Source organism: Saccopteryx leptura, chromosome 1 (assembly GCF_036850995.1).
Source record: "Saccopteryx leptura isolate mSacLep1 chromosome 1, mSacLep1_pri_phased_curated, whole genome shotgun sequence".
Classification (NCBI taxonomy): Eukaryota; Metazoa; Chordata; class Mammalia; order Chiroptera; family Emballonuridae; genus Saccopteryx; species Saccopteryx leptura.
Genome location: NC_089503.1, coordinates 259,839,157 through 259,864,576, shown reverse-complemented (window position 1 = coordinate 259,864,576; position 25,420 = coordinate 259,839,157). Strand labels below are relative to the sequence as shown.

The 25,420-nt window shown below is 52.8% G+C and overlaps 3 protein-coding genes across 9 annotated transcripts; all 3 read right to left on the bottom strand.

Moving 5' to 3' along the window:
• Positions 1-113: 113 nt before the first annotated feature.
• MPV17L2 (MPV17 mitochondrial inner membrane protein like 2) lies at positions 114-2,981 on the bottom strand. Its single transcript, XM_066349911.1, has 4 exons — positions 2,180-2,981; positions 1,287-1,457; positions 565-641; positions 114-439 (listed from the first exon to the last, which is right to left on the bottom strand). The coding sequence occupies exons 1-4, from the start codon at positions 2,364-2,366 to the stop codon at positions 254-256; spliced, it is 621 nt and encodes a 206-aa protein (XP_066206008.1). The 5' UTR covers positions 2,367-2,981; the 3' UTR covers positions 114-253.
• A 1,847-nt stretch (positions 2,982-4,828) lies between these two features.
• Positions 4,829-9,166, bottom strand: IFI30 (IFI30 lysosomal thiol reductase). Of its 3 annotated transcripts, none has more exons than XM_066349885.1 (8): positions 9,029-9,166; positions 8,720-8,782; positions 7,429-7,611; positions 7,266-7,340; positions 6,760-6,852; positions 5,846-5,970; positions 5,584-5,637; positions 4,829-5,499 (listed from the first exon to the last, which is right to left on the bottom strand). In XM_066349885.1, the coding sequence occupies exons 1-7, from the start codon at positions 9,083-9,085 to the stop codon at positions 5,619-5,621; spliced, it is 615 nt and encodes a 204-aa protein (XP_066205982.1). In that variant the 5' UTR covers positions 9,086-9,166; the 3' UTR covers positions 4,829-5,499; positions 5,584-5,618. The 3 variants fall into 3 exon arrangements, with proteins under 3 accessions (XP_066205982.1, XP_066205966.1, XP_066205974.1); XM_066349869.1 differs by having other exon boundaries at positions 5,818-5,970; positions 9,029-9,150; XM_066349877.1 differs by lacking the exon at positions 9,029-9,166 and having other exon boundaries at positions 5,818-5,970; positions 8,720-8,997.
• A 2,091-nt stretch (positions 9,167-11,257) lies between these two features.
• Positions 11,258-25,167, bottom strand: PIK3R2 (phosphoinositide-3-kinase regulatory subunit 2). Of its 5 annotated transcripts, none has more exons than XM_066349833.1 (17): positions 24,891-25,026; positions 23,457-23,569; positions 22,601-23,346; positions 18,325-18,417; positions 17,957-18,007; positions 17,749-17,880; positions 17,476-17,671; positions 16,726-16,811; positions 16,468-16,576; positions 16,281-16,379; positions 15,965-16,145; positions 15,753-15,878; positions 14,010-14,152; positions 13,636-13,812; positions 13,046-13,117; positions 12,705-12,875; positions 11,258-12,451 (listed from the first exon to the last, which is right to left on the bottom strand). In XM_066349833.1, the coding sequence occupies exons 3-17, from the start codon at positions 22,920-22,922 to the stop codon at positions 12,244-12,246; spliced, it is 2,166 nt and encodes a 721-aa protein (XP_066205930.1). In that variant the 5' UTR covers positions 22,923-23,346; positions 23,457-23,569; positions 24,891-25,026; the 3' UTR covers positions 11,258-12,243. The 5 variants fall into 5 exon arrangements, with proteins under 5 accessions (XP_066205930.1, XP_066205941.1, XP_066205920.1 ...); XM_066349844.1 differs by having other exon boundaries at positions 23,457-23,554; positions 24,891-25,013; XM_066349823.1 differs by lacking the exon at positions 23,457-23,569.
• Between the last annotated feature and the right edge of the window lie 253 nt (positions 25,168-25,420).

The window sequence follows — 25,420 nt, the reverse complement described above, 5'->3', positions numbered from 1 at the left end:
TCTGATCACATGCCACATTCATACCTTTGGACTCCTCACCAAGCCCTCCACCTGTGTGTGTGGTGGGGGGAGAGGTCAGCCTTGCTGAAAAGGTGTGGCAGGGACCTGGCCAAGGTCATATTGGACAGCTGAGAGGGGCTCAAGTCTTCACCCCTGCTGGGATTCAGCTCCCTGCCCGTCCACCATGGAGTGTGGGTTGTCAAGGGCACAGGAAACCCTCGCCCTGGAGGGAAGCTGTATTGCCATTTGGGGCTCACAAGTGTGGCCCCTGAGGAGTATCCTGGGTGCCTGGTTTGCCCGCTGCCCTCACCCGGTATTTCAGGTAGGAGAGGTATGTGTCCCAGCCCAGTGTCAGGCCATTGATGTAAGTGACTCGGAACTGGGAGGGCACAAAGAGAAAGTTCACCAGCTGTGCAACAGGCCACACACACCAATCAGCCTGTGGGGAAGGAGAGAGGGTAGTAAAGGTCAGGGCCAGGAATGATGCTCTGAGGGGTAGGGTGGCAGAGATGTAAGGAGGAGGAGAAAGAATGGGCTGGGTGAGGCCTGTGATGACATGCCCACCTTGTAGAATTCCCAGAACTTGTCCCGCAGCTCCTGGCAGCTTTCTTCCAGAGACTGGCCCTCTAGGGTACCAAGACCTGGGGAGGGAATCAAAAGTATCAGGGGTTGGGGAGTCCCAATGATGGAACCAGTGGGGCAGGACCTGTGAGAGACAGAGTGTCCCAGGTAGAGGGGCCTGACATTTAAGTCTTGCAGTGGCAGTACAATAGGGTGGTAGGTGTGGGGAAACAACACAAATCAAGTGGGTCCTAATGAGGGAGACACACCCTTCCTGATGCTGAGGCTGTTATATTACCTGTCCCTCACAGATGAGGAAACTAAGCCTGGAAGGTAGGGAACAAGTTAGGACTTTATTCCTAGAGGTAATTGCTGGGGTGATCGTGCCCTGTCAAACCCCAGCCTCAGCTCTTCTTCCTTCGGCCTGTTCCTCTACCTGCTGGCTCCTTCAAATCTCAGCTGAGTTCCTCTCCCTTGGGAACCTCCCAGGGCAGCTCCATCAGACACTGTCCTCATCCCTCTTGTACTTAGAACCATTGTCTGATTCTACCATTCATACCTGCCCCCACAAGGTCTTCTCACCACTGTGACCCAACCTCCCGTCTGGGCCCACCCACACAGGAAGTACATCAGAATGTACCTCTGCATCCTTCTTAACACAAGCCTAGCTCTGCCCCTCCTGACCTATAAGGATTTGCAAAGCTCAAGCTCATGGGGTTTCTTACCCAAGAAGTACCAAACACCCAGCATGGGAGAAGCCACCAGCTGGTCTATGAGGACTTTCCTGAGGATGTTTGGAAGCCCACGGAGGCCCGATGCAGGGAGCAGGTGGTCCAGCCAGAAGTACCAGTAGTGCAGGAAGGGGCCCATGCTGCAGCCCACAGCAAACATGCTCGCTGAGGGCAGTCCAAGAGTCAGGAGGGCCACGGCACCCCCCTCCCCCAATCCACTCCCTCCCTGGGTAAGCCCAACGCCCTCCCAGAGCCCACCCAGATATTATTCCATTACGGGGGGGGGGGGGGCACTGCCAGGCACCATTCCAGGGACTGCATTTACATCTCACTTCATCCCTCCACCACCCTGAGAGGGCATTCTACCATTGCCCCTATTTCCAGTGAAAGAAACCAAAGCACAGAGAGTAGGGAACCTTGGGGCCAGGGCTGCAATCCCAGGCTGGCAGGGTCCAGATGCCGCGCGCCCTTGACTACCCCGGGGTGCAGCTTCTTAGGCTACTGCACAAAACCTCAATGCAGGAGATAGGGAAACGGACTAGGGGGCGAGCGGGGACGAGATCCGAGGGTGGGAGTGGACTGAAACCCCAAGTATGGGAGGGAACGAAGACCCTTAGGAGGGGACGGAGACCCCCAAGGAAATGGAGACCTGGGGAAGGGATAGGACAGAGACCGTGGTAGGAGGAAACCGAGAACCCCAAGTGGGAGGGGAGAACCAGGTAGGAGCTTTCAGGTTCTAGGGTGCACGTGGAGATCAAGGGTCCTGCCGGGTACACAGGCCACGGATTAGAGGTCACGGCCCGCGGGTCCGGTCTAGGGGTTTTCAAAGCTGAGGTCTGGGTCAAAGTTTCCCTGAAGTCAAAAGCCACCAGCGCCTGTCTCCTTACCTGAGCGCCGTGGGTTGAACTTCTGGCCGGGCCGGGCGCGGATCTCCCAGGACTGGCGCGCCCCGTCCCCAGCCGCCATGAGCACGCCGCAACCCAGAGTGTTGGTAACAAGCAGCGCACGGCCTTGAAACATGGGCTTGCCCGCCGCCCATAAGCCACGCAGCCAGCGCCAGCCACCCGACGCCATCGCGTGCGGAGAACCAGGAACCAGTGCTACAAACCAACCTGCCGGTGCCGACCAATCGTGCGTACCGTGACCGTAATATCCAACCGCTGGCCAAGCGCTGACCGCTCAGTGCTCCAGTTTGCCCGCCCCGAGAGATGTTAGCCAATAAAAGGCCGACATACTATCTCTTGGCCAATCGCTGAACGAAGCCACACAGCGTATGGCGCAATCACAAGCAAGCATCGCGCCACACTACGCCTGCCAATTGCTGACGTCTCACACGCGTTTCCTCACCCCTTTCTGCAAACGCCAACGGGTAACCGTAGCCACACTCATACTCAATACTGCACTGGCTAATCTCAGACCACCTTTAAGCCTGTTGTCCCGCCTTCCGCGTTGAGATGGTCAATCTTAGATAGTTACCATGCTGTCTGGTCTAGTAGACCTCCAGACTTCCAGATTCTCGCGGAATTCCTGAGAGAGAATTCAGAACTGTGGCCTTACAGCTACCGGTCGTAAATCTAATCCCACAGACTTCTGGTATTGGAGGCGGAGCTACAGTTCCATTACGCGTGCAGCCCAGTGGGAGTCAGGTCCAGAAATTGACTTTGGTCTTTAGCTGGGCATTTGACCTTAGTGCCAGAATAATAATAAAAGTGTTAGGCACTGTTCCCAGAACATTACATGCATTAACTTATTTCGCAAAAACTCTCCTGCTGCACATAAAATTATATTCCCATGTTACTTCCTGTGTTCTTGTAAGGGAAAAATGTCAGTTTCAATGGAAATCTATGCATTACCGACAGGAATAGGGTGTCACAAACTACAGCCCTCAGGCCAAATCCTGTCACTGTCTCTTTTGTGAGGCCCAAGAGCTAAGAATGTTTCTTACATTTTTGCATTGGTCAGGAAAAATCAAAATAATATTCTGGGGTATGTGAAAATTATATGAAATTCAAACTTCTGTGACCTTAAAATAAACCTTTATTGGAACACATACATGACCGTTTGTGTTGTTTACTTTCACTACAATGAAGAGTTGCAACAAAGACTATGGCCTGCAAAAACTCAACTTTTTAGTACATGTCACTTTACTAAAAAAAAAAATATTTTTTTCTCTTTGTCCTGTATTACAGGACATCCTTTAGGGCAGTGGTCCCCAACCTTTATAGGCCACGGACCGGTTTAATGTCAGAAAATATTTTCACAGACCGGTCTTTAGGGTGGGACGGATAAATGTATCACGTGACTGAGACAAGCGTCAAGAGTGAATCTTAGACGGATGTAACAGAGGGAATCTGGTCATTTAAAAAAAATAAAACAGGCCTGACCTGTGGTGGCGCAGTGGATAAAGCGTCGACCTGGAAATGCTGAGGTTGCCGGTTCAAAACCCTGGGCTTGCCTGGTCAAGGCACATATGGGAGTTGATGCTTCCAGCTCCTCCCCCCTTCTTTCTCTCTGTCTCTCTCTCCTCTCTCTCCCTCTCTCTCTCCTCTCTAAAAATGAATAAGTAAAATAAAATTAAAAATTAAAAAAAATAAAACATCGTTCAGACTTAAATATAAAAAAAACGGAAATAATGTAAGTTATTTATTCTTTCAATGCGGACTGGTACCAAATGGCCCATGGACCGGTACTGGTCCACGGCCCGGGGGTTGGGGACCACTGCTTTAGGGTATTGTTTCTGTGGAAACTTTTTATAACTCTATAGTTATAACTGATAACAGCAAAAGTAATTTTTGCCTATGGATATGCAAATGAATTCAGCCAGGTAGAGAGACATTCTTCTCCAATTATTTTTGTCTAACTTTGTGTGTTCATTTTAATATTTCGATATGTCTGTTCTGTGGATCTCTTAAAATGGTGTTAACACCTGACTAGTTCTCCTCATTAATAATGAGTTAATAATCATTTTTAACATGTCCTCATTTTTACATCTATAGGAGAATCAGGATTTTACCGTTTTTTTTTTTGAAAAACTGTCCTTCAGCATTGCCTAGTGCTGTCTAGTACCTCAATCTCATAATCAAGACTTTAGATCTTATTGTATCTTGCTGGAAATCCTCCAACAAGGTTAAAAAAGTCAAATTATGATTCATGAGACAAAGTCAGGTAAACTTTGTCAACAATCACATTCAAGAAACCAAGTTTCACTTTTGGGAGCTGATGTTACAAACCCCAGGAAAATTTGTTCGTACCTGTAGAGATGGATTTAACGGCGGAGCACCAAGCGCACACCCTGGGCCCTGACTTCTGAAGGGCCCTGCAAACCCCCAACTTTATACTTTTTTCTAATGTAAGCAGCCCAATATTTTCTTCTGCACTTGGGGCCTTAACCAACCCTAATCCACCTCTGCGTACCTGGCTGGTATGCAGGGTCAGTCTTCTAGTTGATCTTGGCCCACCAAGATTCTCGTAATATTTTGGGGGTATCAAAAAAAAGTAATTCACCAAGAAGAATAGATACTGCAAGGAAAACCTGGTAGAGTTTCTCACCTTTAGTTAGCCAATGATAAAGGGTTTTCAGAGTCCAACCTGAAATTCCTTACAGAAACTTCCAGCAAAGCAAACTGAATTCTCCTGTGTAAATTATCAGGGCAAATCTAACTAGATCTGCCAAGGAAGTTCTTTCTTTGAGATTCTTTTGAACATAAGGGACAACACAAGTATTATTTGACCATAAAAGAAAAAAGGAAATCCTGCTATTTGTGACAACATGGAGTAACTAGAGGACATTATACTGAGTGAAAGTCAGAGAAGGACAAATATTGTATGATCTTATATATGGAATCTAAAAAAGTAAAACTCTAACAGAAGAAAAGCAGTTGTCACAGGCTAGGAAGGATAGGGAAAATGGAGGAATGTTGTCACAACATCTAGTAGGGTTTATTAAACTAGCCTCAATGTAGCACCATTCTCAGTGGGGCAAGTTTTTTGATCTTGGGTCAAAATGTTGAGTCAGGACTTCATAGAATGTGTAAGTTATCCGGTTGACGAGCCATAGCTGCTGAGTCAGGAATCAGAAAAATGAGGGCAGGTGGAAACTCATTCTTCTTCCTTCAGCTCCATCCAAGGGCAGGAGCCATTACTTGAGGCAGACATGCCTTTCCCTGTAGGAGCTTGCCATGAGTGGGCAGACATCTGGCTTCTCACCCTGAAGGAGACGGTTGTGAACTGGGGGCCTGAAAGGAGACCCTATCCACACCTGTAGAATTCCTTTGTTGCCTGTCTGACTTACCTGGTATAACTGGCACACGAGGGATAGGAGCTGGCTCATGTCTTCCAAAGGTTTCTGCACAAACCAAGACAGGAGCTCACAAGTGCCACCTGCCCTGAGCAACCCATGCCAGGTCCAGAAGGGGCTGCAAATGGCCCTAACCTGGCCCCTCCATCCTGCCTCCCAGATTGGTAGGCACATCCATCACCCTGGTTACTGCCTGGGGGCCAACCTGAAGGCTACAAGTGTTCTTACCCCATTGACAACGACCCAAGGCACATACTCGTGGGGCGGCTGCAGAGCATCTGTAAGTTGGGCATTCATGTGCAAGAGCTGTGTGCCACGGTCCCCCATTGCACACTCCATGATGGCATCTGGGGACACCTTTGGCGCATAGATCTGCAGGCACTGAGGGAAGAGGAGGGCCAGTTAGCCTCAGCTTCATCTTGTTAACTCCCCAACATTCCCACCATGGGCCCCCAAGCCAAGTTTCTGCTTTCTTACTGGCAATAGGGGACACTTGGGTATACAGCAATGTAACAATGCTGGTAAATAGCTGGTGCTTCATACATGCCTAAGTGGAAGCCCCTGAGGCAGGGGCCTTAGGTGCTCCTGAGTTCCCTATGACCAGACCCACAGTCCCTGACCCCTACATTTTCCTCAGAGCTTCTATCTGTGCTGTTCCCTCCACCAGGAACACCCCATCCTCCAGTTCCCTCAGCATTTACTGAGGGTTCTCTCCTCCTCTGTACTCTGCCAGCCCCACTATGGTTCTGCAGGACTGGGATGTCTCAGAGTAAGGCTTCCTGGGTGGCCTAAATGTTTGATGAATGAATAAATAATCAGGGAAGATGAGTCATTCCTTTGGGAGTTCTTTTTCACAATCCTCCAGAGAGGTGGGCAAGCCTGTTTTGTCATACCCATACCCCAGAGGAGGACTATCATCTGTGTCCCTGTGCATTCCTATTCTTTGGAGCCCAGCTCAGAGGCTCTTCCTAGAGAAAGCACTCCCTGATCTACCCATGTCCCCAAAGATCTTTCTTCCCTTGAGTCAGAGATTGAGGCTTAGAGAGGGAAGAACATTTCCCTGGGGCTATACAGAGAGTGGCAGTTGGGGCCAGGAATTGAACTTGTATTTATCTGAGCGCAGAGAAGGCCAAGGTCCCCCAACCGGGCTGTATAAATGGTGTCACTCACTGGCTTCAGATTGTTCTCCATGTCATCCATTTCCTCTAAGCAGACAATGGTTAGGAAGGCCTCATCCCCCTTCAGCTGGTCCAACAAGCAGGCCTGAGGGTGGGGTTAGGGAGTGGGCAGGCAAAGATGTGAGGGAGCCCAGAGCACCCTAAAAGCACTCAGGTAAAAATCATGGATGTCCACTAACAAAGAGATGAATGAAGTTGTGATTAAATGGAGGCACACAGGCAGGGAAGAGAGCTGGTTCCAATCCCCTCTGAGTCTGGATTTCACCTTTTTTTTTTTTAATTTATTGATTTTAGAGAAAGAGGAAGGGGGAGAGAGAGAGAGAAACACTGATTTATTTCTATAAGTGCCCTGACCAGGGATCGAACTGACAACCTTTGCATATCAGGTTGATGCTCTAATCAACCAAGCTACCTGGCCAGAGCCTGGGTTTCACCTTTATTACCACCATAGCCTCCCAGGCCTCTGTGCCCCCCACGTGGGACTCTGGGGCTGCTCACCTCCACCTTGTTGAGCTTGCACTCCTCCTCCCCATGCTGGCATGTGAACTCCCACTTGCCGCTGACATTCTGTTCCTGTAAGGCAGTGGAGTGAATGCTGGCCAGTCTGCCAGGTGCCCCTCCACCATGGCCACAAGCTTCAGTTTCCTTGGTGCCCAGGTACCTTGGCGTTTCCATAGGGCACCAGTGTGACATTGAGGATCTCCAGGACCATCAGCCATGTTGGAAACAGCTCTCGGACCAGGAAGGACCGGCAGCCAGGGCACAACGCCTCATAGTAGAGGCTCACGTTGACAGGTGGCCAGGGGGACTTCCCAATGGGCACCTGTGGGCACAGGTCACCAGCCTGTGCAGAGGAAGGGGTGTGATCAAGTGTAGCACCCCTATTTTTAAAGACTTTGTTTATTTTAGAGAGAAAAGAGGGCAGGAGAGGAACAGGAAGCATCAACTCATAGTTGCTTATCATATGTGCCTTGATGGGGCAAGCCAGGCGTTTCAAACCAGTGACCTCAGCATTCCAGGTCGATACTCTCTCTATCCATTGTACCACCACAGGTCAGATAAGTATAGCCTTTCTTGGTTCTTTTGCAGTAAGGGAGATGCTAATAGTAAGTGCTCCATTCTGAATGCACTCCTGGTTCTGAGACTTTACTGTGTCCCTAAATCTGTTTGGCTGCAAAATGGATGTGACAGACTTGCTACAGTAGGCACTTAATTCATGCATGGCTCTTGTATTCTTTCAAGTGAAGTAAAACCTCTGACCCAGGAAAACCATTTGCAGTAAGGATTCAAGGCAAGCACATTTCTGGTCCCTGACCTCAATCCTGCCTTCCTGGAGGTGCATACCACAGAAGACTAATGGATGCTCATTTGTTCCCACTTCGTGCCCAGAGCCTTAGACCTACACCTGCTCTGACTCCTCTTCCTCTAAAGGTGCCCACATGAACCCCTCCCAAGTCCACTGAGGAGGTGGCACCTAATAAGTGCTGGCTTCCGGCTTCAGCTGAGTGGGGCAGGCCAGGTTTGTGAATAAATTGCTCAGCCTCCGGGGCATGTGTTTGCTGGACACCAGAAGCAGTCCAAGTGCATCCAGTAGGGATGTGGGTACGATAGGCAGGCTTGTCTGGGCTTCCCCTAGCCTCCAAGAGGAGACCCAATTCTCATCCCAGATGTACACAGTAGGCGTCCATGCACCCCTGCGTGGGGCAGGCGGGGATGGGGGGGATGGAGGCGGGTGGGGACAGCCGAGCTTCTTAGCCTGAGATGGGAAAGCGAAAGGACTCCGAGAGTGTGGCCGCGGTGCCTGGGATTAAATAGGGCGGGCTTTGGCACTGACTTGGTGTGTTCCGTCCAGACCCTGGGCTGCCCCAGCCAGATCTAGGGGAAGGGACCAGCCACCTACCCAGCATGGATGCCTGTCTCCGCTGGCCCTCCCGCAGTGTTGCCGTTCCTACCTTGCAGGGGGTCTCCCGCTCAACGACAGTGTCCAGCGGGGACGCGCGCACAGCCGACGGGACCTGAAGCAGCAGCAGCAGTACCGGCAGGAACGGCAGGAGTGGCGACCAGGCCATTACAGCGTGGGTACAGGTGCGGCAGCGGGAGCAGCGTCGGGGAAGAAAGAAGCAGTCTTTAACCAGGAGGTGGCCCTGCCCCTAGGTCGGACCCGCCTCCCGGGGCCCACGCCTCTCGGAGCCGAGCTGGCGTCTCTAGGTGCCTGCCCTTCTCTCTCTGGGTCTGCCTTTCCAATTCGCCCCCGCCCCTACCCCGTCGGGTGCTGGGCCAGCAGTCACGAGGTCATCCAGCCGCTCTGCGGTTCTCATTACTCCCCACCCCGTCCCCGCGGATCAGCCCAGCCCAGACATGTGAAGCTGGGGCCGAAGCGCCTGGAACAGATGTGGGATGACCGAGGGAGACGGAAGTGTGTCCTAGCGCCACGGCCCCGCCTCTAGCCCGGGAGCCCGAGCACTAAGGAGGACCAGGGGTAGGGGCTCGACCCCCTGCCTGGGAGTAGGCACTGGCTACGCAGCCCGAGGTCCTTTCCCTAGCCTAGTCCCGGACCCCCATCATTCCCAACCCACCGGCCCTGTCCCTTGCCCCCGCCCCTTGTCCCGCTCCACAGCCCAGATACAAGTCCAGCGGCGTTGACTCAGCTTTGGCCCACAGCTGGGCCAGAAAGCAGAAGCCAGAGCAAGAGGAGTGTTCATTTCTCTTGGCCTCCCCACCCCTGAGGCGGGGAAGGGGGAGAAGTGACTGGTGACGGGGGTGCATCCTGTTCCTCAGCAAGCTCCCATTGGGAGATATAAACAAGGGTTCGAGTGGTAATTACCGAAAGCCTGTACTCTGTCCATGAGGGTGGCCGTGTAGGAAGCCAAACCAGCAGATTCAGCCAGACCCCAGCTAGCCCCAGGACTGTGCTGGGCACCTCAAGTCATGGAGCCTGTTTCCTGCTCTATAAAATGGGAAAAGAGGGAGGTTTGGGAAATAAAGCCACCATAGAGGGCTCAGGCAGAGGGAAGAGTTGCCCTTGACTGGGGGTGGGGACGGGGCCAGCTGGGCTGTGACCCTGGGAGGGGTTGAAACAGGACAGCGGTGCAGGCAGACAGAACAGCCTGGGGAATGATTGAAATAGTCACACTTTGCAGGGCCTCAAATGCAGTCACAGAGGATGGGATTCCATAGGAGGAAATGCCCACACCTAGCCTGGAATACAGCCAAGTTCCCAGAGCCGCAGCCTGTGTTCCTCTCCCGTCTAGGGAAGCGCCAGCCTGCACAGATATTCACAGCAGCAGGCTGGGAGCCAGAATTTCCCATGGCTGGATGATCCCCTTTGGACTCTTAGCAAAACCCATTTCCTTCCTGAAACCTCTGCAAAATGAAACAGTTTTGGGAGCTAGTTGGGTGCTCTGTGCAGGGCAGAATGGGAGAAATTATAAATATAATTGCTATAATTCTGGATGGACTCATACATATAACCCCACCCATCTGATTATGTGACCCTCAGAGATATTCTGTTGGGGGCCCAGGTAACAACTATAGACTCCACTTGGTTAAAGGAGACTAAGGATCAGAGAAGGAAGGCAACTTTATCACGGAAACCTAGCTGGTGGGGGAGTGCAGACACTGGCTAGAGAACTCCCGGGTCTATTATCTGTCCCTTCCCCCCCACTACAGGCTCACTCAACTGGCTGGGGTGAGGGGTTGAAAAGGTGACCTTTATCCTATGAGCATGGGTGGGGACCGCAGGGGAGACAGTGCCCTGGGCTGCAGTCATGGGGTGCCTCCTGACTGGGCACAGAATAGGAACAATGCCTGGATGGCATGGGGGCTGAGGTCAGGCAGTTCCTGTCCATTGGAGAGCCCAGTGAGAACCAGACTTGGGTCAGTGTCCCAGGCATGTTGGGCCCTGATTGGTGCTGTATGGGGAAAGGAGGGAAGGGCAGAAGGCTCCCAGCCCTGGGCGTAGGAAGGGTCAAGGGACAGGGACCTTGGGGATGGTAAACAGGAGTCTGGGTCATAGACACTAAGCACCCAGCTCAGTGTCCACTGGGCTTCAGTGTCAGAGGCAGGTATGAAGGGGAGTCAGCAGGGAGAGACTGGGCCTGAAGGCATCAAGAACATGGAGGAACCCTTTGGGTAGCATGGGTTGTGACTATTGACTACAACTGGAAATGAGCTACATTTCAGGGGCATAGCTGGTGGCTGAGTGCTGGGACTCAAACCTAGGGCCAGCCTGGGGCCCAGTAAGGAGCTGGGCTGGGATCTGGGCTCCCCTGAGCAGGCCAGGGTATGGGGCAGGGCTCAGGGTTTGAACCTGTCTGCTGTGTGACCTTGGTCAGGTCTCTCAAATTCTCTGGACATAAGCAGCTGAACTGGGGGACAGGGGCTGGTGGCCCTCACTGGCAGCCTGAGTTAAACTCAAACCCATTTCTCTGTGACTCTTTGAATGTCAGGGCTCCCAAAACACAGAAGTTCCACTGACAACAGAAGCCATCCACTGAGTTCAATGTTTTATATTCACATCAGTATCAAGGTACCATACAAAACCCGCCTGCCAGCCTAGCTGGGCAGGCAGGAGGAGGTCCACGGCAGCATAGAAAACCAGGGCTCTCGTCCCAAAAAAGGAGAGAAAATGGGCTTTACAGTCAAGGAAACATAAAATCAGAACCCAACATAATCAAGAAGCCTTGAACTGAGTATTGAGTGGAGGTGCTGTGGGCAGTGGCACATCTCAGCTGCCCCAGCAGTACCTATAGCAGTCTCAATTCGTGGAGGCCCCAGGCTGGGTAGGGCCAGCTCACAAGGTTATTTTTAATAATTTTGTTTCCTGGGGCGGGGGCCTTCTTGGCAGCAGCGCCATTGTGGGGATAACCAGTCGCTGGTTTCACTTCAGGGTTTGGAGGGGAAGTTGGGTCTGTGGGGGGAAGTTGGGTCTGTGGGGCGGGACCCGCCCGGCCCCAAATGTCACAGCTGAGGTTCTTGGAAACAGCCCAGCAAAGTTCCTCCCTGCCCTGACTCCAGGTCTATGGCTTAAAAATTGGGGCACCCAGGTTGGGGCTGAGCACCCCAGGGGCCTTTGTAAACACGGCAGGTATAGGTAGGTGGGGCTTAGGGGACCCCAGGGATTTGCAAGGGTAGCCAGAGCCATGGGGAGGACAGTACCCATGGGGAAAGAGAACATGGGGTAGAGGAGGTGTGCTCCCCTAACACAGACTCAGAGGTACAGAGACTAAGACAAAGAGAACAACAGATGGGAATAAAAAGACAGAGTGACAGAGACTCACAGAAAGCAAGAGAGAGACAAGCAAACAGAGAAGAGAGATGATGAAGACAGGTTGTAAAGACATGGAGTAAAAAAGATGGACACAGGGAAAGATTCACAAAGAAGAGAGACAGACAGAACCTGAAAGAAACATAGAGACAGAAAGATGGAGCCGTGGGCTGCAGCTGCCTGGGCCCAGGCAGCTTTGTGCTGTTGGGGTCAGCGGGCTGTTGGTGGGGGCCCAGTGCCCGGGGCTCGCACGGGGTGAGCCAGGGTGACAGTGAGCGCATCGTTGTGCTGTACTAGGGACGTGTGCTGGTAATGCAGCACCAGCTCCTTCAGAGATCCATACAGGTTGTAGGGCTCTGCGAAGCCCAAGCCAGTGGCTGTGCGGTAGATGACACAGTGCTTGGTATCGCCGTCTACCCTGTGGTGTGGACAAATGGGGTCAGGTGGGCACCACTCGGGCTCACCCAGCAGCTTCCACAATTCCTGGACCTAACCTGTTCTACACCCTGTCATCTCTGGCCCTGGATACTGTCCCCACTTCCTCCCCTATGCCCAATAATCCCTTCTTCCCAGTCTTGGGGGTCTTCTTCCCAAGGCCCAGCACACAGTAGGTGCTCAATAAGAATTCTTGGAAGGAACATTGTGGATCCTCTACCCCCACAGGCACTTACACTACAGAGCAGGCGTAACAGCCGCGCTGGCTGCTCTCACGAATGAGGAAGGTGCCATCCCGCTTGCCGCTCAGCATTTCCTCAGCCTGCGTGCGGTTGATCTTGCCCACGTACCAGGTGCGTTCCTCGTGGTGGGGGAGGTCATCCTCATCCTCCATCAGTGCATACTGGCTGTGGGGGAGGTAGGGAGGGGCCTGGTCACTTACTCGTGTGCCTCTTGAGGCTCCCCATATCCTGTGCAATGTTCCCTTCATGGTAAACTCCTACTCATTTGCAAAACCCACCAAAAATGGCCCATCTTCTGGGAAGCCCTCCCTACCCCATTTCATGTAGCCACTTACTCCTCAGTCTCATTTCTGATTCCCAACCACTCATTGATTTTCTTCTGCCGGGTGCCTTTCTGGGTGAGCCACCTGGGAAGAAGAGGAAAAGTGGATTGGGCAGCAGAGGCAGGGCCAGCCCATAGGGATCCAGTCCAGCTTGGCTGGAGGCAAGGGCTGACCAGAGGTTTAGGTGCAATACTGCCAGCTGACACAAGGGGCCAGCCTTGGCTTATCCAAGGGCAACTTGAAGGTGGCAGATCCTGGGTGGCTCTGCCAGGAAACATCCTATTTATTGTTTCTGTTAACATTTATGGAGCTTCCAGAACTCACCACCCAGCGGGGTCTTGTCACTACCAGAGGCTCAGTCTTAGGGGCTGCACACAGTGCTGTTAGCCTCCGTATTGAACTTACCTGTTCTGCGCCTCAGCTTCCCTAGCTAGAAAGGGGAAACTTTACAAAGGACTTGGAGAGGACAAAAATATATGCATGGTTGCTCCACACAGTGCTCAGCATACAGCAGGTGCACAGAAGAATCTAAGGCCCAAGTGGGAAAAGAACCCTTGCCAATGTCCTCTCAACGAGGCCATGGGCAAATGCAGGGCACTCACACCAGGTACTGGTCTCGGATCTTACGCAGCTGCATGAGGTCTGGCTTCAGGCTGTTCATGCGCTTATCAATCTCCCGATTGTCCAAGGCCTGTGTCCGCAGCTCCTGTTCCAGCTTTGTGCGGCTCTCGTGGATCTCGGCAATGCGAGACTTCAGCCTCTCCGAGTTCAGCAGGATCCTGGAAGAGGAGGGGCTCAGAGACATTAGGTGGCTTCCTGATATTGCCTCTGGCGAACTCCTATTCACCTTCAAAGCCCATTTCAACTGACCCTTCCTCCTCCTGGAACCCCAGCTGTCCCCTCTACTTCCTTTCTTACCCAACTTACACTGTACTAGATAGGGTGGAGTAGGGCAGGGCAGAGGAGCCAGACTCACCTCTGCATCTCTTTCTCATTGCCCTCACGCCTGAAGCGCTCCAGATATTCTTTGCTGCACTTCTCTTGAGTCTGGCCCTGCTCTTCAAAGATCTTGATGGTTTCATTGAAGGCCTCAATTGCAGTGCGCTTCATCTGAAGTTCCTGAAGGAGGGAGTGAATGTTAGTATCTTCTGGGACTCTTCTCAAGTCAAGAGGGTGATGGAAGATCCCAACTCCAATACTGAGACTTTGTTCAAGCTGTTCCATCCACTGGGCATGTCATTCCTCTAGCTCCTATTGCACCAAATACCTACTCAACCTTCAACTCCCCACTCCCCAAACCCACTCCTCCTTTATGACCTCCTTTTGGCAACTTAAAAACTCCTGAACTTGTTAGTCCTGCTGAGAATTAATGATAAATCTAGTTGCTACAGTTCATTGGGCTCTCCTTTGGAGTAGATGCTGTACCAACCACTTCCTGTGCACCATCTCACAGAACCTGCCAACAGCTTCCTATAAAGCCACACTATCTTTTTTAATTTTTTTTTTTAAGATTTTATTTATTTATTTTAGAGAAGGGGGGAGAGAGGGAGGGGAGGAGCAGGAAGCATCAACTTCCATATGTGCCTTGACTGGGCAAGCCCAGGGTTTCGAACCGGCGACCTCAGCATTCCAGGTCGACGCTTTATCCGCTGCGCCACCACAGGTCAGGCCTATCTTTTTTATTTCTTAAAAAACTTAGTGATTTAAAAAAATTTTTTAAAAGAAAAAGAAAGAGAGAGAGAAACATTGACTTATTGTTCCACTTATTTATGCGCTTATTGGTTAATATTTGTATGTGCCTTGACTGGGGATTGAATCTGCAACCTTGGCATATTGGGACGATGCTCTACCTAACTGAGCTACCAGGCCAGGTAAAGTCAGAACTAGTAATGGAGAAACTAAGGCTCAGAGGGCCTAAGTCATGTCCAGGGTCATGATGTTCCTAGCAGATGCCAGACAGGCATCTTGTCTGCTCAGAGCCTCAGCTGACTGACCCATTAGTAAAAAGGGGACAAGAAATCCCTCAGGAGCCCCAGGAGAGACTAAGCCATTCCCAGACTGACGGATATTTGCCTTAAGTAAGTTGCACCTCAATTTTTCAAAGGAGTTTATCATCACAGTCCCAGAGTGAGAAAACCTCACCTTCCCTGTTTTAGAAGATGCTGTTCTTTAACGCGACCTCCTGACTGTCTGCCTCACTCCACATTAGATTATTGTCATTACTATGAATAACTTCTAGGTTTAAGGGGACAGAGAAGGCATTAACATCCACAGTTCTGGCCCTGGTCGAGTAACTCAGAGCATTGTCCTGAACCATTAAGGTTGCAGGTTCGATCCCTGCACACACATATAAAAATCAATGAATGAATGCATAAATAAATGGAATAATAAATTTATGTTTCTCTTCCTCACCCCCTTCCTCTTTCTCTAAAATTAAAAAAAAAAAGACCCACAGTTACAGTTTACAGACAGGGAAACTGAGGTCCTGAGAGAGGCACAGGCTCAACTGACACACATCCTAGGTCCTAGCCAGCTGTTCTTGAGAGGCCCATTTGTTCTTTTTTTTTTATTTTATAATCATGTACATTTACTTCTATGTTTTTAGGGAAGTCCCCAGTGTTAAGTGACCGTTATGTGACCTGGAAGTAGTCATCTGTCCCCATGGCCTCACCACTGGCCTCCGTGCCTCAGTCTCCCCATGTGTGCTGGCCCAAGGTACCTGGGAGGTGCGTGTGTACTCCTCGTAGAGCTGGTCGTACTCCCGGCTCTTGTCCTGGTACTGCTGGTGGTAGACTTTGAGTTGGGCACCTACTGCCTCCACACTATCTTCTTTGACAATCTGGTCCTGAGGACATCCAGTGTGATCAATGAAGCCACCTGGGAAACTGAGGCCCAGAACCACCCTTGCTGTCTCCCACTCAGGCCCCAGACCTGCTGGTACTTGGACACAGGGTATAGGAGGCGTGTGTCTAGTTTGGCATTGTACTGAGCCAGTGACTCGTGGCGGTAGTGGGTGATGAGGTCTACGACGGAGCAGAAGGTGAGAGGCTCTGAGAATCCATAATGCCCATCATGGTGGAAGACTTTAATTAGCTTGTTGTTCCCGCCTTTCCTAGGGGTAGATAAGAGGAGATGTCAGCACCCAGTGGGACCCCCAGCCTGACTCCCAGGTTTCCCAGACCTGATATCACACACATCTCCATTCCATCTCTTACCCCAATCATCCCAAAAGGGACAGTGAGTATACCTGAGCGTCAGTGTATACTCCCCCTGAATCTTGCTGGAGGCATCTCGGACCAGGAAGGTGCCGTCAGGTGTGTCCCGGAGTTTGTCATTCACCTCCTCCCTGTAGGAACACCCAAGATCGGGGCCACCCACAAGAGACCCTGTCCTTCAGGCCCTGCCCATCACATGGCCCTACCTCACAACCCTACCTGGAGATGTCACCCCAGTACCACTCAGCGTCCTGCAGGGAAGGTGGGTTCCCCCCATTGGCCAGCCCTGTGGGGGCTGGCTTTACCTTGGGTGGTTTAGGCGGCAGAGCTGGAGGACAAGAAAACATACAATGAGCACCATCTCTATACTGGGGTCAGCCCCCAGCGCAACCAAGCCTGCTGATGCTGGTGGGGCCTCGAGTCAGCACTCATGGCCCTCCAACAATGAGAGGGAAATGATACAAAGGGGAGAGTCACCTGGGGGTGTGATCTCCTGCTCCTCCAGGTATTCTTGAAGCAATTTCTCCACCAGCAGAGCTGGGAAGTCCGGCTTGGACTCGGTCCTGGGGGAAGGGAGTGCAGTGAATGCTGGGTAGGGGTATCTGCACACAGGTGTGCACATGGTCCTGAATGTGCTTGCACACCTGGGGGGTGGGTACACATGAAACCTGGGCAGCAGGGCAGATGATGCAGGCAGGCATGGGAAGCCAACTGCTGCTTATGTATGTGCAGTAAGCGCTCAATAAATGCTCACACAAGGCCTAAATGAGTCCAGCACCTAGGGTGGGAGAAGTAGAAGCAAAGGTACAGGCACTACACACAGTGCCTCTCCTCTGGTCTAGGTCCCAAGCCCTTTGGGACTGGGTCTTCCTGAAGCCCAAGTTCACTCCCTTGTTACTTTCCTTCCTACTGCCCCCATTATAGCAGCTGTGGCCTGTTACCCACCCCCAACAGAGCCTTCCAGGGGTCCCCAAACTTTTTACACAAGGGGCCAGTTCACTGTCCCTCAGACCGTTGGAGGGCCGCCACATACAGTGCTTCTCTCACTGACCACCAATGAAAGAGGTGCCCCTTCCGGAAGTGCGGTGGGGGGCTGGATAAATAGCCTCAGGGGGCCGCATGCGGCCCGCCGGTGTAGTTTGGGGACGCCTGCCTGGGGGCCCTTCCTCCTCCACCTAAACCTGAGTCACTTCCCAGGCCCCGCCCCCTTAGGCACCGGCTGCTCACCCGACAGGTGCGACCCCTGGCGGTGCACGCAGCAGCAGCGGCCCGAAGGCAATGCCAAGGGCTCGCATAGCGGAACCTGGGGCGGGGGAGCGCCGGGCCACCCCGCCCAGGTGCTGGAGCAGGTAGCGCAGTGTAAGCGCACGGTGCAGTGGTAGTGTCGGGGGCTCCAGCGCCGGCCCCACCGGCCCTGCGGCCTCTGCAGACAGATCGCCAGAGTGAGCCGGGCTATTCAGCCCCGGCCCCTCCCTGCCCAGGGATCCCCACTAGGCTCACCCCGCAGGACACGGCAAGCCTCGGTAGCGGCCTCCAGTGTCACGAGGGGCGCAGGCAGCGCCAGCAGGAAGCCCTTAATACCATCTGCTAGGGCTGCCGAGTCCCATTGCTCTATGTCGCTCAGGGACCAGTCTGTGGATACAGGGGGTCAAGTAGGTGGGGCTGTTGGGGTCACCTCCCTCCCCCATCCACTGAAGCTTCTCCTCACCTGTGCAGGGGGCTGGCAGTTCAGGCCTGTAGAGGAATTCGCAGTCTAGCCCTGAAGGGGGAGGAGCGGGAGAGCTGTCAAATGCTTCCCTGACCCCATACGGGGACTGGGGTGGCTATTAATCCTCCCAGAGATAAAAGGGAGAGCTGTCAGTACAGGATGTAGACCATGCAATGACAGGTCTGGTGTCTACAGTCCCATCTTCCCCTGGGAGTCAGTCCCTCCTCAGCTCAACATGTAGGCCCAGATATTCTGGGCATAGCCTACTCTTATGCAGAGACAGCCCAACAGCAGTGTTAAGGGATCAGTTGCCCATCACCACGGATAAGCAAGCGGAGTCCAGGGACTGCAGCCAGGCTGAGGCTTACCTGTCCGCTCAATGGCTTCCATAAGCTTCATCAGGATTGGGGGAGCCACATCAGGCGGGGAGAACTGCTCGGGCAGGTCAGGGAGTGTGAGGCCTGGCAAGAGGGGACAGCATGTTGATGGGGTCCCTAGAAGGACCCTAGCCCTTTTCTTGGCCTGTTCCACATCAGCTGGGGCAACTCCAGGCAGGGTCCAGTTCAGGCAAGAGCCTGGCATCTGGGGACCACCACCCTGAGGAAGCCAGAGGCCCTGTGGCTCAGGCTAGGAGGCCTACATTAGTGGGAAACAATCTTCTATATCAAAATATCAGTCATACAACTTCAGAGATCAGGTGTAGTAGTTTGATTAGTGTCCCCAAAAAATGATGTCCACATCCTAATCCCTGGTATCTGTGACTGTGGTCTTAATTGGAAATAGGGTTTCTGCAAATATAATTAAGGGAAAGACTTTGAGATGAGATCATCTTGGGTTTAAGGCCCTAAATGCAATAACTGGTGTCTATACGAGAAGCCATGTGATGACAGAGGCAGAGACTAGGGTGATACAGCCTTAAGCAAAGGATACTTGGACCCACCAAAAGCTGAAAGAGCCTGACCAGGCGGTGGCGCAGTGGATAGAGCATCAGACTGGGATGGGATGCGGAGGACCCAGGTTCGAGACCCCAAGGTCACCAGCTTGAGAATGGGCTCATCTGGTTTGAGCAAAGCTCACCACCTTGGACCCAAGGTCTCTGGCTCGAGCAAGGGGTTACTCGGTCTACTGAAGGCCCACGGTCAAGTCACATATGAGAAAGCAATCAATGAACAACTAAGATGTCACAACGAAAAACTGATGATTGATGCTTCTCATCTCTCTCCATTCCTGTCTGTCTGTTCCTATCTATCCCTCTCTCTGTCTCTGTAAAAAAATTAAAATAAATAAATAAATAAAAAATGCTTCCTAAAAAAAAAAAAAGCTGAAAGAGACAGAAAGAATCCTCCTTTAGACGCTCTGGAGTGAGTGTGGCCCGCTGACACTTGATCTTGGACTTCTGGCCTCCAGAACCGTGAGAAAATACATTCCTGTGGTTTAAAGCCACTTGGTTTATGGGAGATTGTGCCAGTGGGCCCAGGAAACTCATACAGCAGTTTTCAGCCCCTGCTACTGTTCTTTGTGCCACCTCAGGCACAGGTCCCACTGTTTCTGTGTCTCAGTTTCCTCAACTGAGAAACTGGCAACATCTCTTCCTTCTCAGTGGGAACAACAAAGTGGTTGAGAAAGAATAAAAAGAAAACATCCCTGTCTAGGTCAGAATACCTCACTCTGAAGACATTTCCTTATTTTCTAAGTCATTTTGCCTTGAAAAAGGTATCTCCCCACTTTTTAAAATGCTTAAACCATCCTGGCCAGGTAGCTCAGTTGGTTGGAGCATCGTCCTGATGCGCCAAGATTGTGGGTTTGATCCTTGGCTGGGACATATATGGGAAGCAACCAATGAATGCACGGCTAGGTGGAGCAACAGCTGTTTATCTCTTTCTCCCTTCCTCTCTCTCTAAAATCAATAAATTAAAGCCTGACCATGCGGTGGCGCAGTGGATAGAGCGTCAGACTGGGATGCAGAGGACCCAGGTTCGAGACCCGGAGGTCGCCAGCCTGAACGCGGGCTCATCTGGTTTGAGCAAAGCTCACCAGCTTGGAGCCAAGGTCTGCTGTAGCCCCAGGGTCAAGGCACATATGAAAAAGCAATCAATGAACAACTAAAGTGCCACAACGAAAAACTGATGATTGATTCTTCTCATCTCTCTGTATTCCTGCCTGTCTGTCCCTATCTATCCTTCTTTCTGACTCTCGCTGTCTCTGTAAAAAAATAAATAAATAAATAAAATCAATAAATTAAAAATAAAATAAAATAGGCCTGACTGTGGTGGTGCAGTGAATAAAGTGTTGACCTAGAATGCTGAGGTTGCCTGTTTGAAACCCCAGGCTTGCCTGGTCAAGGCACATATGGGAGTTGATGCTTCCTGCTCCTCCTCCTTTCTCCCTCTCCCCTCTCTAAAATGAATAAAAACAAAATCTAAAAATAAAATAAAATTAATAAATAAAATGCTGAAATCACTCCCAGAGAGTTCCAGGGGCTTCCCTGGACCAGCCCCTTCAGGCTGTGAGTTTCCGAGGGGGCCCTTTGCATTCAGGAACTCTGCCTGCATGGACAACATTTGATGCAGAGGGACACCCTGGTACACAACAGGGGCAAGCCAGGGCCTGTGGGGCCTCCCTGAGTGATAGGCCAGGTGGTGCCTCAAGCTGTAAAGACCTAGCTATGAAAAGGCAAAAAACAAACAAACAAACAGTGAAAGAACAATGGAAGAGGAGGCAGGTAAAGATCCAGCTAGTGGGGCAGCCAGTTCTGCAGTTTGACTCTGAAACCTGTTGGTGACCAGTTTGTGAAATGGGAAGGTTCCATCACAACAGGAGTAACCTCATTCTATGGATGAGGACCTGAGGCTCAGAGTGGGAGTAACCTCACTGTGGGTGCAGAGCCCAGGTGACACTGGGGCGCTGCACTCAGCACTCTGCCTGGGGTGGAAATGAGGAAACACAGGCAACTGCAGCATGCTCTCCAGCGGTCCCAGGGTCTTGGAGGGGCAGGGCCTGAAGGTACAGAGACCAATCCTCCCCATTTCCAGATAAGGAAACTGAGGCCTGGAGAGGCCCTTCCCCACCATGTCACTCAGCCCTGGAAGATTTAGAAGGCGGGGCTGCCACCCTGAGTGGGTGGAAGCTGGACCTGGGCCAGGCAGAGAAGGGAGGCAGCTGTTACCGGGGGAGAGGGAGATTCTGGCTGGGAGCCCGGATGTGGCTGCCTCCTGCTCCTCCAGGCCCAGGCAGGACACAGGCCTGGGCTTGGAGACGCCAGATGCTACAAATCCCAAGATAACACCACACAGCCTTGGCTCCCCCATTCCACGCCATGGCATGGGGCTCTGTGGGCATCAGTGTCCCTCTGGCAGAAAACCAGACAGGTCATTAGTCAGGGACATGGTACCTTCTAAGACCTTTGCCTTTACTGGGTGGTCCTGAAAGTGGTCTGACCCCCTTACACTTTAGTCTCCCCATCTGTACATGGGCCTCATTGGGCTGCCATGAGGTCAGAGCAGATCACACTGGGCACTCAGTAGTCACAATCTCTTCCCCACAATCTGAGCCTTGATTTCCCAGGCTAGAACCCACCCCCTGCCCAATATACAGAAATTTCAATGTATGCTTAGTGTCCTTGAGTTTCTACTCCCAGCACACCCCTTGAAAGGGGGGATGTCCAAGGATCTTTGGGGACGTTATGGGGTCCTTATACCGCACCATACTGCATGGCCTTTATTTTTTTTGTGACAGAGACAGAGTCAGAGAGAGGGATAGATAGGGACAGACAGGAAGGGAAAGATATGAGAAGCATCAGTTCTTTGTTGTGGTGCCTTAGTTGTTCATTGATTGCTTTCTCATATGTGCCTTGACCGGGGGGCTACAGCAGATCGAGTGACCCCTTGCTCGAGCCAGCGACCTTGGGCTCAAGCTGGTGAGCCCTGCTCAAACCAGGTGAGCCCACGCTCAAGCTGGAGACCTCGGGGTTTCGAACCTGGGTCCTCTGCATCCCAGTCTGATGCTCTATCCACTGTGCCACCGCCTGGCCAGGCACTGCATGGCCTTTATTGAGCATCACACCTTTTTTGTGCTTCATGGCTCCCTTCATTTTGAAAACCAGGTAAAACCAGGGTAACAAAGAGAGTACCTCAAGGGATCCAGGCTGCAAACCACATAAATGAAGCTAAATTGAGCCTCTGAATTCTACTAAAAGTCCCCCACTTTCTTCAAAATTAATCCCATGATGTCCTTGAAGGACGGCCCCTATTAGCCTTCCTTTCCTCATTCCACCTTGCCATGCTTGTCTGTTCCCTGAACCCATCCCATTCCCACCTTATGGCATCTGCCCTGCTAGGCCCACTGACTGGAACCCTTTATTCCCAGCTCCCTCCTCACAGCCTTTGTCATCAGCTAATCACATTCTTGTCACTTCCTAAACCAGGCCCATGAGGCCGGGCCAGGCCTATGTCCACCCCTGTGTTCCCAACACTGTGAACTGCACCCAGCCCTTGACATCAGCGTGGTCAACACTTGTTAACTGACGAAATGTCCTTATTCCTCCTCCCCTGGAAGAGGCACCACTGCTTCACTGAAAAGATGAAGAAACTGAGGATCTAAGAAGGGGACCCCCCACCCCTTATAGGGCCCCTACCTGCAGCTCACCTGGCTCAGGGGGCCCTTCTTGGGGCCTGGCAGGCAGTGGGCGGGGGCCATGGGGGCGAGGGCCAGGCCGGGCCAGGGCCACAGGCCCCAGGAACTCGACGTAGGTACCGGGGAAGTCACCACGCTGCCGAGTGCGTTCATTGAGACCAGGCATCCAGCCTAAGTTCTGCGGGCAGCGCTCACTGCCCTCGGCTACACCCAGCACCTGCAGGGCTGCCCGGCTCACCACCAGCACATCGCCTGGCAACAGCTCCAAGTCCTCTGGCCGCTCCCGGCGGAATGGGTACAGGGCACGGTACTGGAAGCCCTCAGCACCAGCCATGGTAGGTAGGGGGGGCTCTGTATGGTCAAGTGGCTGCTCAGAGCCCCAGTGGCCCCATCAGCTGGGATGGGGACCAGGAGGGTCCACTGGGTCAGCTTAAGGTGCTCAGACCTCTAATTCCACCAAAAAGTTACAGGTGACTATTAGGGGATGCTCACGCCTTGCTTCCTGTCATTGTTCCACAACCCTTACAAGGGTCACTTGTTGCTCGGTCCATCATTTGTCAGGTGGTGGGAGGCGGTCGGCAACATCATCTCTGGTCTCTCAGTTACTGTGAGCCCCCTCAATCCAAAGGGCTGGCCAGGCTAGGCCACTCACTCCTTCACGTAGAGAGCCATTGGTGCCCAACGCTGGCAGCTCTTCCGGCTGCGCCAGACAAGGGGGCTAAGTGCATAGGTTGTCACCATGCTCGAGGGACGCTGACCTAGGGGAAGATGGGCAAGGCAAGAGCAAGGCAGTGTAAGCCAGGCCTGATTCCTTCCACCCCCAACTCAGAGACAGGCCCAAATCCTGGGTTGGAATCCCCTGACTCACTGGGTCACGTTGGGCTATTTCCTGTCTCTCTCTGCATCTCCGTTTCTCCAGCTGTAAAGTGCCCTTCCTTGGAATACCTGCCCCAGGCATACTGCATGCTGGGTAAACAATCTCTGTTAGAGATGGGGAAATTGAGGCTCAGGGCTGGGAGGTCTTTGGCCAGAAAGCTACCATTCAAAACCCCAGATTTGCCTAAATTCAAGGCCCAGAATAGATGAAAGGAGGTAGCAGCCACATGGCCAGATAGTTAAGACTCAGAGCGCCTAAGGCAACAGGGAATGCTCAGGGTGTGGTGAGAGCTCTGAAGGGTCGGAGCTGCTGAGCCCAGGAGACAGGAGGCGCACAAACGGGTAGGAAAGGAGGCACCAGCAGAGTACCTCCTCCACACACACAGGCAAAGAAATCTCTGATCCCTGCAAAAGCAGGAGTCCTGGCTGACAGAGCAGGACATGAGGGGCTGGTAGGAGGCTGAGGGGACCTTAGCCCCAGAGTGATGGGTGGATGGCAGGAGAGCACTGTAGCTGCCAGTTTCAGGGAGACAGCTCAGCACACACACATTCCCAGTCTTGGTTCTGCAGGTTCTATCCTCTTGAGAGGTTGAATTGGAGGGGTGCTTTCTAGAGGCGCGGGTGGGAGGTCCTCACTAAAGACAGGAGGGGGCACTGGTCATATGCAAAGGCTTGAAAGCAGGAAGTTAATTGCCAAGAATTCAGGGCAGCTCTAAGAAAGCCAACTACCATGCAGGGCCTCTGCCAGGCAGAGTTGGAGCTTTACCCCACCACCACTGCCACGGCCATGGAGCCCCAGGAGCTGTCTGAGCAGGGAGCTCCACATTCCAAGGTGCCCCGAGTTACTTGCTCCCTGGCCCCCGTGCCCTCAATCTACAGTGGGGAAACTGAGGTCCAGAAAGGTAATGTCTAGGAAACCTCCTGGATCCACTTAACTGCACTCGTTTGCACACGCCAGGTGTACGGACGGGGACACAGCACTTCTAGAATCCAAGAGGCGAGGTAGCAGAGCCAGGCCTGGCGGGGGCTCCGCGGCTCAACGCTGAGCCTACGCGTTCACGAGAGTTCAGACGCACACTCAGGCCTGCGTGAACTCCGCAGCCCACTCCAGAGACCGGAAGTGGAGCCGACCCCGACCTTTGTACCCAACTATGCCCACACGATGCCTAGAGCCCCTCGTTGCTCCTCGACGCCCCAAGGGCTTCTCTTCATTCCAGGCCGCGACTCCAGCGCCTGATCTTAGTCTGGAGGCCCCCGTCCCGCCCCATCGTGTGGGGTGACTGCATGGCTGCCAGGTCGAGCCCGAGGCCTCCTGTTTTCTGTGGTTCCCGAGGTCCCACGGGCCCACACACACTCTGCCTAGGTGTACCCCCGCATTTACACGCAACCCCAGCCCCGCCTGCCACACTAGCCGGCCCAAACTTACTGGTCGTAGCCGCCAACGCTAACGCCAACGCCTGGCGGCCGCAACGTAGAGCCAAACCAGACCCCGAGGCTCCACCACCGCCGCCGCGGTCCGCACACCCCGGGATCCCCGCCTCCGCCTCCGCCTCCGCCTCCGCCGAGGTTCCGAACCGCCAAGCAAACCTTCGCCGGAAATGGCCGAGCATATTCGGGTGGGACGGGAGACGAGAGTCTAAGGCGGAGCTTGGGTACTTCCGAGTGCTTCCGGAAAGGGCCGAACATATTCCCAAGGGATTGGAGAGTAGCGAGTGGCCCTGAGATAGCCATTCATTTCCGGAAACAGCCGAGCGCAATCGGGTCAGTGAATTCCGAGTTTAGCTTCGGTTGGACTCGGCTGGCCTTAGAGACGCCAGAGCGATTCTGGAAATAGCCGAACGCAATCAGATCAGACGAGTGATTCCCGAGACTGGGCTCAGCTGGGCTGCCCGAATTTAGAAACACTCGAGTGATCCCGGAAATGGCCGAGCATAATCGGTCACACGAGTGATCCGA